Consider the following 12,370-nt stretch of genomic DNA (forward strand, 5'->3'; position numbering starts at 1 on the left):
TTTTGGAGCATGAAGAGTGTCTTTCTCTAACCACTGTGTGACCACAAGCAGCCACACACTTCTGGAATTATGAGAAAGAGCTTCCAGATCAGATGTTTTAGCTCACAGGCTCATTTGATCCTTGAGCTTTTTTCATTTTAGAAATTCACAACTGGGAATCTGCTTAGAAGACAAATGTAAGCTGGGCCGAGTTTACAAGGAACAGAGCTCAAAGCACACAGAGTCTTCTGGCAGGCAGGGTAACAGAACGGGGCAAATGAATGAAGCTATCTCCAAGTCTCTGAAGTTACATGCAGTTTCAGAGAATACCTATGGTGGCGATCAAAAATTGTATATTTTCCTACTACATTTCTTTCTGGTCCGAAGTGCTATCCTTTGTATGTTAACCCAGAAGCAAGTCTCATTGTGTTCAGTGAGGATTAGGTAAAAGGTAAAGGGACCCCTGACCATTAGGTCCAGTCATGGCCGACTCTGGGGTTGCGGCGCTCATCTTGCTGTATTGGTCGAAGGAGCCGACGTAGAGCTTCTGGGTCATGTGGCAGCATAACTAAGCTGCTTCCGGTGAACCAAAGCAACACACAGAAACACCATTTACCTTCCCACCAGAGCAGTACCTATTTATCTACTTGCACTTTGACATGCTTTTGAACTGCTAGGTTGGCAGGAGCAGGGACTAAGCAACTCACCCTGTCGTGGGGATTCGAACCACCAACCTTCTGATCAGCAAGTCCTAGGCTCTGTGGTTTAACCCACAGAGCCACCTGCATCCCCCTCAGTGAGGATTACTCCCAGGTAAATGTGCAGCTCTAGAATTTGATCCCATAAAAGCATCATAATGCTAACAGAGAGTCTTACCATGGGGCATCCATTCCGAACTTTCACTTCCCACAAAGCACTGTGCCTCCTAACCAATTCAAAGAAATATACTCTACGCTTTCCCATATGTAATTATGAATGAGGGTGCTTGGATCATGTATCAGCAGTGTGCACAGTACGCAGATTTACAGGAAATATCTGCACGTCAAGCTTGCTAAATATGGGACCCCCTTTGTAAACTGGTTTTTTACCTTATGGTGATGATCTGCCCAAAGTCCAGCTCGTAATTGTTTACTTGAGCAATAAAAATAGCTGCTACTGCTTCATAAAGGGCAGTCCCATCCATATTGATTGTTGCCCCCACTGGGAGCACAAATCGGGCAATCCTCCTGTCCACATGGTTATTCTCTAACAAGCACTTGAAGGTTATAGGCAGAGTGGCTGAGCTGTAAGGACAATGGGGAGAAAAAGAGAGTGAAGTCAGCAAAACCATAAGGTCTGAAGTAGGGGGGCTATCTCAAACCTGCAGGTGGCACTGCCAAGATGCATCCGTAAAAAACTATAGTCCTACTGGCAGGGTCAGTACTGACTGTAGCCGTACCCAGGAGGATGAGTTGGCCAACAACAGATGGCAATAAAAGTTGGTGTTCTCTCTCCCCATTCCCAAAATTCAGCTGCACTTCCTATCTACTGTCATTACCTCTCATTGCCTTTCATTCCAGTCATTTTGAATTTTTTGTGCAGTTCAAATAACTAGCTGAAGAAGCCTTGCTGCACGTAGTCACTCTCTGGAATGCACCAGGGAGAACAAGTCTTTCAGGATTTCTTTTGCCATCATATGAGCTGTGATGACCTAATGCCAAATGAGAAGCCAGACTGAAATGGATATAGATAATCAGCTTCTGTGAGGTGCTTAAACCTGAGCCTTAGTTCTTCTCTAATGTTACCCAGAAACACGGAGACGGAATTGAGTAGCAGCTTGTTGTCACACTTGCAGAAATAGGGGATCAGCCATTATGTGTTTTCTCTTTTCCAGGAGGCCTGGGTGCAACCGCAAACCTGCAAAGCGCCTGATATGACCTAACTCGAATGTCTCCCACACTCCATCTTAATACTTAGCAGCTGCAGGCACAGATGGCTTGATCAGCCATTACTGGTCTTTCCGCACCCCTTTTGTAGTCTTTTTATCATCAAGCTGACAAAGAATTTTGAGGAACTCAAAATCTTGAGCACTATTTTTTGATGTTTTGGTTGCCCTAAAAAAGATATCGCCCTAATAAACAAAAAACATAGCTCTGATTTTAAAAAAATAAGAAGAATGAGTGCATATTATTTTGCCCACAATGTACTCAGTTCCAGCATTCATCCATCTCAATACAGTATAATCAAAGCAAATGCTTCCATTATCACAACTGCCCTTCTCATGGCTGTCTTTGGAACTCTACCAGGGCATCATCAGCACCACATAACGCCCCCCCAAACAGGACTTTTATCTCCAACTGGGTATTGGGATGTTCTTATAAGAAGACTACATATGCTGGCCATTTGCATTTCTGCACTATTTCTCAAACGGCAGAAGACTGCTGGTATGAGACACCTGGTTTGACCCTGATCTCTCTATTTATAGTTTGGATTATGAAGTTAATCTGTAGAGCAGCTCTTGTGTTATAGGAATGTGGGGAAGTATTGCAGGGACCGGCCACAAAGTACAACATTGGGCTTCTTGCCAGGACCCTTCTTGAGCTTCTGTTTGTCTAGTGACACCACAAAGGATGATTTCTATGGGATGGGCAGAAGATTTCCAGATCAAACCTGGCTACATACCAAAGTGGCAAGAGGAAGCCCCCTGCAGATTAGTGTCCCCTATCCAAGCAATCCAGAAGGATTGCTATGGGTATTGAAGCTGCTGACAGATCCAGGAAAATTCTCTGAGCAAGGCAGGGGGGAGATGGTGGGGCCGGTGGAGAAAATACCAGTGCTGTAGTCAGATGGATTGGACATGTCACTGTTTAGAATCCAGGGATTGGGAGACTTGGATTTGGGGACCCTGCAGCATGAGTGCCTTAGCGAACTGGGAGTAAGGGAGCTAGACAAAAATAAGGAGTGCAAGTTAAAACTGTGCCAGTGTTTCATTCATTATATGGTACCTGGATGAGGTGGCCAGAGCAATAAGCAAGGCTTGAAGAATCCCTCTGATGAAAACAATGGGGTTCTTCTTGGTGATGAAGAAGTATGTCATTGGCAGAATAAAAAGTCCATGTACCACCAGGCCACAAACCACAGTAATAGCGTAAAAGCCTAGCTTCTTCCCGATGGCTGATGGATCATCCATTTCCAAGATCTTACCAGCAATAAGGAACACTATTCCAAATGGAAAATACCTGGGGAAGGAGACAGTGATATTCAATGTGAAAGAACACTTCCACCCAAAAACTGAAGGAACTTATGTGTATACAGAACTAGTTCTGTGACACAGGCCATCTATTACTATATCCCTTCTGGCCAGTTCCAGAAGTTTTTAGAGCCAAACTGCATGCGAAACAGGAGAGTTGTGATTAGTTAGTCTCCTGATTAGTTTTTTTGAACCCGAAATGCACCCTTGGAGCATTGCAAATTTTATTTGTATCATCGTGTGGTGTATATGCTGAACATTTCTTCCACTACAGGCCATTTTTGCAGTCCAAGTCGAGTCCCTAAGCCACTAATTTTCCTCCAGTGATGCTGGTGTATGTGTGTTAATAGTCTCTGTGGGTGATTTTCCCTGTGGATGAGAAAGCAACTGTAATGGTGAACTTTGCTGCAAAAACTGCCCCCAGTTAAAAGGTTAAGCATGCAGCAGAACTGGCATACCACATTTTGAGGTAAATTTAGTAAGACCATCTAAAAAGCCACTTGCCCCACCCACTGCAGTAGATCGTTACGCCCAAAGTCTAAAAGTACCTAATTAATAGCACCATTGATGCACGCCCAACAGCTGCTGCTATAATTAAATTTGTGGTTCCCAAATAACACACTGTGGTTAAAAAAAATAAAATCAGAACCATGAGTCTCCCATATCACATGTAGTTTGGCCCATAGAACAGTGGTTGTGGCACACAGAACTAACATAGCGCTTGAGTTCCTGTTAATAGGTGCTCTCTTAACAATTCTCAGTACCATTAACAAACCACTGTTCCCAAGATTCTTTGAGGGAAGTCATGGCTGTTTAAGGTGGTATGATACTGCTTTAGCTATTGTCATGGACTGGCTGGATGCAGAGGAATGGTGGGAGGAATCAGGTGGGGAACCCCAAAGGAACTCCAACAGAAGAAGGCTCAGAGCCAAGGGATTGGTGGTGGGAAGACAATGAGTAGTCAGAGGGAGAAGAGGGAGGAGGATGTGTTGGAAGCTGAGGAGGCAACAGGGTTTAGTGCACAGCAAGAGGCTGTGGCAGACAGCAGTCCAGAGTGGAGACAGGCTGTTGAAGAAGCCAGGGAGTTTCTCCATCCTGTTGTGACCAGCTCTCCTCCTCCCTGGTCTCCCAGAACCAGCAGAGGAATGAATAGGGCGGAGGAAAGTAACACAAGAAGAAAAGAGCCTTAGGTTGCTGGGGAAGGACGCTGGAGGAGCCTTAGAGAGCGGCAGGAAGGTGAGGACCTTCAGTCCTTGCAACTGCTTCATTGGGGCAATACCTACTGAGAAGAGTTGCTGTGATCACTAGGCCTGAGCTGTTTTCGTTTCTTTGAATAGTTAACTTCACTGACAGCAGGTGTTTTATTGCTGACCTGTGCCTGGCTCCAACCACTGAAAGCTATATATTGCAGATGGGGGCCAAACTTTCACTTGCAAGTTTTATTTTTCCCTAACACTGCATTTACTTACCATACGGAAACAGCCACTATCTTCATGACAGATTCATTTAAGCACTGGCAAAAGCTGACCAAGGGAACGCCACTGTTGCCCATCCTCCCCAACATTATTCCTGCAAATAGATAAATGTTGTTTCATTTTATTCACCATCATATGGATTTACATCACAGGCCACATTGGCTGTGCACCTTAACCTGAAAAATGGCAGAGGTTTCTGCAGTAATATAAGCCAGTCTCTATTATTCTGAATGGAATGTAGGCTTTTCTTCATTGTACTGCCCAAAGGAAAAATACTGCTGAATCTCATGCATGTTTATCCAGAGGTAAGTTATGCTGAGTTCAATGAGATTTACTCCCAGGTAAATATGTATGCGATTGCAGTGGGACTTATTTCTGCATAGGAGTAAACCTACATTGGACTTAACGGTAAACCTACTGTGGGCATAATACTGACCCATAATACCCATTAGACACAAAATTATAACTTTGTGGTCGCTGTAAAGTGAATTTGGAAGTTTCAGTCCAGATTCTAGATGAAAACTAGATGAAAAAAAGCCAGCATCCTATTCCTAACTGCACTTGCCTTTTTTGCTTGGCAACCTTAGCAGACATAAAGGAACTAAGTATGAAATCCCAGATGTCTAATTTCTACACAGCAGAACAGACAAACAAGAACTTGACAAAGGCCAGGAACTGCTACAGGTAAAATCATTATAATTATGTATTGCTGGGTTTCCATATAGTGGGGTTTAAATTTGAGGGATTTGACACTCCTGTTTATTTATTTCAATAAGCGGTCCATCTGCTACGAAGGGTTGTGGCTGGTAGCAATATGTTTTAAAAAGGCATCACAAACTATAAAGCACTTAATTCATTGCCCATGTTGCGCTAGTGCTAGGGTTTTCATTTGTGCAACAGACCTTTCTCCTCCCTCCACGCACAGCCCATACCCTCCCCAAATCTGTTCCAGGGGGTTGGGGTAACCCCTAGAACAAATTTAGGGGGTTCATGGGGAAGGAGATGCGGAGAACGTCCCGTTGCGCAAGCAGAAATCCTTGTGGGGATGGAATGAGGGGTTTAGTGCTAGGTTGGATTCCACCCAAAGTGTCTACATTACTTCTACAGGGTGAGTCCTTTAAAAGAGTATAAGATGCCCAGGTTCAAGCTGAAGTGACTTTCTGACAGAAGGCAAATATCATGACTAAACACCTGAAGGAGCCAGGACTGAACACGTAGCACTCCAAAGGGCATTATGACGTTGTGTACTTGGCTAACTGCCCTTGCCATTCAGCATGGTACACAGGAGGTGCTATCAAAAAGAGAATAGCTCCCTTGTAGCTTAATGTCACTGCAATCCTGAGAGGAAACGATCATTGTCTGAGGGTGGTATCTAATGCTAAGCATACTCAGAGCAGACCCACTGAAATCAATACACTTCAGTAATTTATGTTCCTTGATTTCAGTAGGTCTACTCTGAGCAGGTGGCGCTGTGGGTTAAATCACAGAGCCTAGGACTTGCAGATCAGAAGGTCGGCAGTTCGAATCCCCATGACAGAATGAGCTCCAGTTGCTCGGTCCCAGCTTCTGCCAACGTAGCAGTTCGAAAGCTACTCCGGGGGGAAGGTAAAAAGGCGTTTCCGTGTGCTGCTCTGGTTCGCCAGAAGCGGCTTCATCATGCTGGCCACATGACCCAGAAGCTGTACGCTGGCTCCCTCGGCCAATAAAGCGAGATGAGCGCCGCAACTCCAGAGTCGGTCACAACTGGACCTAATGGTCAGGGGTCCCTTTACTTTTACCTTGTTCCTAGCAAGACTTAGTTGGATATTACCCTGAATGCTTTGGACATCGCCATTAAACAGAACGTGGTCTATCAGCTTGGTACTGTCACCTGCCTGTTGCTTAACCCACCCACCCCTTCCCCCCCCAATCTTTGGTTGAAGTCAACAGAAACAGAAACTGGAGGTTTAGGGCAAGAGCTCAATGGACGCCCGGCAACACAAACCTGTTCAGCAATTCATGCAACCACACCTGTGGGTTTGACTACTTAGAGTGGGAGGAACAGAGTCACACTCATGGGCCACACTTCCAACCTCCACACATTCATCGGTAGGTCAGAGCAGAGCATATCAGGGTACAAATATGTACATGCAGGCTGCGTCCATGAAATCAAAGATAATCACTGGAGAAAATGCAGGGTCCCTATGTGAGATCCTACAGGCACACATTAGTATGTGTGTAGGCTCTGAGTCTATCCTGATAAACATGTGGCAGTAGAGGGGAAAATAAAGAGATAATAGATCCATGATCCAGCAGCAGGAAACGCAGTTAGGTCCCTTGCCAAGAACCAAGTGGGACAGTCTGAAGGAGAAGTCCATAGATCAGTCACTGAAAAAAATGCAAGATTCACATTCAGGGAACCATTTCAACAACAACAAAAAAATACTCTTGAAAATGATTTAGTGAGAGTGATTTTGGTTTTTTCTAGGTCTCAGTGAACTCTCATATCAGTCTGTACAGCAAATATATCCCAGCCAAGAACTGAGTGTCAGAGCTCACGTCTGTGCTTGTACAGCAGGTTCCAGGTCTCAGCACTAGTCTTGATTTAATGGCAAACAAGCTGATCTGCTGTCAAGATGCAGCCATTTCACAACAACACTTGCTAATCTTTGGCTCGCCATAAATTTCAAATCTGCAATATGTTTTTTGAATTATGTTGCTCCTTCCTCTTAACATAAATTTGAAGGGCACTTCAGCATTTTAATCCAGTCTGGGCTTATTATGAAATGGCAGCTTCAGGAGAACATGGATATTCCATGTTGAAAAGTGGAAATGGTCCCTGTCCATAATCTAAAGGTGGAGGGAGAAGACAGAGAAGGCAAGGCTATAGGCCACATGAAAATGAATAGCAGGCCTGGGCATATTTCTCCATGTGACTGACAGAAATGTCCATGTCTGCAGTTCAGATTCATATCACTTCCATTCAATTTGGCCAGTGGGGATTGGTCCCTCCTCAACACCTACGTTTCATATCTCCTATTCTTTCACCCAAGACATAAAGCAATGAATGAAAGGTTTGGGTGGATGTGAGTCCAGGGTTGGAGAAGTGATGCAGGTTCAGGGCCGCCACTGGGATTGCAGCCTAAATCCAACCTACCCTTTCTCACAAATGCGCTTGTTGCAATACTCTTTGCATGTTATATTTCCCTGTCATTCACTTTTCTGAAAGAATAGTAAGCAGGGAACAGGTGTGCACAGCCAAACTGAGCAGGGTTCAATCCTGCCCCGCAATTAGCTGTGAGGCTGGCTTGGGATCCAGTGGGTTGTGGGCTAGTTAGCCCCACACCCTCCCTGCGAATGTCCTGTTTGGGGGCTTTCCACTTAACTCATCTGGTGGGGATATTGGCAGAGGGCCTCTTGCCCACCCATTTGGTGAGCAGAAGAGGGTGGTTGAACAGGAGGCCAGCTGGGCTGGAAGAACTGAGTGGAGGGAGGCCTCTGCTCAGTCCAGCAGCCCCACAAAGGCCAATGTAATGTAGGGGGTGGGGTGGACTGCAGCCTTACTCACCATTTTTCTAACCAAAAAAGGACCAAACCTTTCCTCACAGCAGAGTATTCTCCACCCCCTTGATCATTTTGATTTTCCCTTTCTGAACCTTTTCCAACTTCACAATATTCTCTTTGGAAAGGGCTAAACAGCTTTTCATTTTAGATTAATCTGCTAGCATGCTTGCTCCAGAAACTGAATTTTACTTTAGGATGCTACAAACTTTTCCTCTTTGTGAAGTTGCAGTCCAGTACATGAATCAGTCTTCAGCGTGACAATCATGTGATAATTCATGCCAGCAAGATTTATGCTTAAAATAAAATTGACATCATTTTGACCGGAGCCAATGCGTTGGGGGTAAATCAAGGAGAAGAGAGTGCTCAGCTACTGAAATATTCCACTGCTCCCTGCAGGGCATTCTGTGAACTATTCCACCGAACCTCCTAATATAGGAGTGCAATGAAAATTCACCAACAGGAAAACGTGAAGGACATTTCAGAATCTTTAGGCACCAGGCAAAAACATTCCTCTTAAACCAGGCCTTTGGCTGATTGCCATCCAATGCCCTTTTAAAATGTGGGGGGTGGTGGTGGTGGTTATTGGGTTGTTTCTGTTTTTATTTTGATTATGTATTTTGTGATTTTATGTTGTGACTTTATGTTGTAACCACCCTGAGACCTGAGGGCATTATACAAATGTAATAAATAATAATAACAACAACAACCTCACACCAACATTCTACCATTTGATCATGATCTCTCAGCCAAACCTACCTCACGGAGATGTTGTGAGGGAGGGGAGAACAATGTATGCTGTCTTTAGCTCTTTGGAGGAAATGTGGAATATAAATGCAGTTATTAACTAATAGTAGCAAATAGTAAATCTTATTGAAAACTGGGCTTGAATTGGGATGGGGCAGATGGGGGGGTTAATACAATCCACAAGCAATTCCTCCCACTTTTAGCCAAATCATGGCCTCCTGTAGCATTTAAAATCAGTAAGTATGTGGGCAATCTCACAATGTACGGGAGACTGGTCTTCACTGTAATATGCGTACCAAAATTTGAAATCCATAGAGTAGAACTTAGTGATGACTAACAAATTTCACTTTAATGGGGATAAGTCATGACTTGGGTCTGCTAAATTTTTCAGTGCAGTCCCCTAGCAAACATGAGACATCCTCCTTCATGGTTTCCATGAAGAGATGTGGCCCTCAGGCCCCTAGCCCTGTCACACAAGCTCTATGAATTACAGAGGGAAGTAAAAATACCAGATGAGGAAACTACAGAGCAACGTAGGACAGGCGAAAACTGCAGAATGCTCTTTCGCAGGTGACTGGAAGTTTGGCTCCAATGCTCAAGTGATCAAAGCTATTTCAAGTGGGTGCTATTGAGGTGGGGAAAGAACAGAAACGGCACCAGGGGTTCCAAACAGAAAGGCTAATTCTCCAACATCAAAGGACAACTTCACAGATTACAACCACATACCCATGGTAGCAGAGAATATTACAATCCCCAACACGTTCATGCCTTCGCTGGTGCCTGGTTCTGACTTGTAGATAACTTCGGGTGGTGGTGTGATGTCCAAGGCAAAATTCTGGATGTTGGATCCATTTTCATCCTGAACCCCGTAGATAATGATTCGCCGTGTGGTGCTTTCAGACGCGGCTTTGTTGGCTTTCACAATCGGGGTGCTTTTGGTTCGGTACTGAAAGAGCGGAAGCACACCTCCATTACATGCAGAAGGATATTTTCTTACTTTGAAGTTCCCTTCATGAATGGAACTTTATCAACAGATAACGGAATGCCTCTGAAGATTCATTAACTCCTTGCATATTTGAAGGGGAAATTTCCCTAGTGTTCAAACTAATAGTGGTCCAGACACTCACCTGTTTAAAAGTGGCCTCAACAAGGTTGGCAGGGAACATGTTCCTGAAAAGAGATAAGAAACTTGTTTGCCAAGGTATTAGGTAAAAATTGAACTCATTGGGCCACTAATATTTATAAGCTGCTTTCATTTAGATGGCCACTTCTATCTGTGTGGCATTTTATTTGGGAATCAATCACATTCCAATATTTCCCATTGTAATATCTGCAACCTGCAATATGTAGCCAAACAGGAGCTAAATGACATTCTGTTAATTGAAGCCTTACTACAGCTTCTTCAAAAGCTTTATTCCTCTGCTGTAGACACACAGAAGCACTGGAATCAAAGTGCTGGAAAAAGTCTGAAAATCATCTAGTCCTATTTCAGTAGGATCCTGCATGCCCAAACTTAGTGAGATACTACTGTCTGTCCATCTCTATTTGTTAAAATACTTATATATCACCCTTCTGGTGCAAAACTATCACTAAGAGCAGCATTCATCATTTAGACATCCCTATTTTATTATTTTTATTAAAGGAGAAGGGGACGACAGAGGACAAGATGGTTGGACAATGTTCTCGAAGCTACAAACATGAGTCTGACCAAACTGCGGGAGGCAGCGGAAGACAGGAGTGCCTGGCGTGCTTTGGTCCATGGTGTCACGAAGAGTCGGACACGACTAAACTGTTAAGTTGTGGGCGAACATATCAGACGACACAGCGATTCTTCCAAAGCAGCTCTTTATTGTAAGCTGGAACAGAACTAACTGAGGAGCTCAGTCAGCCTGCTTATATAGAGCTCCAGAACAATGTAACTGTTGCCATTTTCTAAAACTATCCAATCACTGAACGTCACTTTTCGATCCTTCATTTGCATACAAACTATCCAATCACTGAACGTCACTTTTCGATCCTTCATTTGCATACAAACTATCCAATCACTGAACGTCACTTTTCGATCCTTCATTTGCATAACTATCTACAGTATCCCCCTGCTGGCCCAGGGTGAGAACTTCAGTACATAACATAAATGACTAAACAACAACAAATTTTATTAAACAACAGTATAAAACAATCAACCAAAGAGATAAGGTCAGCTGTTAAAACCATAGAAACATCACCTTTCACATACAGCAAAAACCTGCTGGAATAAAATGGTTTCCAACAACTGCTGCAAAAAAAAGCAAAGGAATGAGCCAGCCACATTTCACAGGGCAAAGTCTCCACAATCAGGGAGCAGACACTGAGAAGTTCCTCTCTCTTATCGCAGTCAAATATGCTTCCACCCCAGAAGATACACAGAGAAGGTCCCCTTTTGATCTTAGGAAGCAGTCAGAATGTTTTAACTCTATAGCTCTTCCACAACGATGTGACCGAACATACAATGGAGACTCAGTCAAGTCCTGGCATCTTAGGCAAACATGTCAGACAGTTTTACTTACATGCACGTCTGTTCAGAAATTAGTCCCACTGAATTTTCATAAGACCATAAGAAGAGCCCTGCTGGATCAGGCCAATGGCCCATCTAGTCCAGCATCCTGTTCTCACAGTGGCCAACCAGGTGCCCTAGGGAAGCCCAAAAGCAGAACCTGAGCGCAACAGCATTCTACCCGCCTGTGAATCCCAGCAACTGGCATTCAGAGGCAGAGCTATGGTGGCCAGTCGCCATTGGTAGCCTTATCCTCCAATGGGACTTTCTCCCCATAGAGTAAATGTGCATAGGACTGCAGCCTGAGTTTTGTTCATACATGCATGTTCATCGCATGACAACTGCTAGTTAATGTGCTGTGTCACATGTGTGGATGATGAACCATCCAAGAGCAAACAGTGGCGTAGCGTGGGTTGTCAGCACCCGGGGCAAGGCAAGTAATTTGCGCCCCCTAGCCCGTGGATTTGCGCCCCCTAACCCTAACCCCCAGATGTTGCGCCCAGTGCGGCTGGCCCCCCCTGCATCCCCCGCGCTACGCCACTGAGAGCAAACAGTGCAGGCACAACGGTCTTATCATCTGAAACAGTGCAGTCATGTCACACATTCTGCTAAGAGTCATCCAACACTTGAGTAATCCAGAAATGGAAAAAGCAGGAAAATATATATTGTGGTATGAGTGGTAGAAAGTGTGATGTGAAAGATGTTGAGTTTCTCCCCAACATCAAGGGAATAACATCTGTGCAATTAATTACTTCTTGAGTAATAAAATACAGAGGTACCTCGGGTTACATACACTTCAGGTTACAGACTCCACTAACCCAGAAATAGTACCTCGGGTTAAGAACTTTGCTTCGGGATGAGAACAGA

The 12,370-nt window shown here is 44.3% G+C and overlaps 1 protein-coding gene across 3 annotated transcripts in view; it reads right to left on the reverse strand.

Annotated features, from left to right (window-relative positions):
- Positions 1-12,370, reverse strand: part of SLC1A7 (solute carrier family 1 member 7) — a 42,110-nt gene that overhangs the window by 9,625 nt on the left and 20,115 nt on the right. For all 3 annotated transcript variants that reach the window (XM_083742641.1, XM_083742642.1, XM_083742643.1), the window contains 5 exons: positions 10,098-10,140; positions 9,697-9,916; positions 4,678-4,777; positions 2,964-3,197; positions 1,068-1,262 (listed from right to left, as the gene is read on the reverse strand). In XM_083742641.1, the coding sequence (XP_083598767.1) occupies positions 1,068-1,262; positions 2,964-3,197; positions 4,678-4,777; positions 9,697-9,916; positions 10,098-10,140 (792 nt within the window). The remainder of the gene's footprint in view (positions 1-1,067; positions 1,263-2,963; positions 3,198-4,677; positions 4,778-9,696; positions 9,917-10,097; positions 10,141-12,370) is intronic.

This window comes from Podarcis gaigeae (assembly GCF_964106915.1).
Source record: "Podarcis gaigeae genome assembly, chromosome: 6".
NCBI lineage: Eukaryota > Metazoa > Chordata > Lepidosauria > Squamata > Lacertidae > Podarcis > Podarcis gaigeae.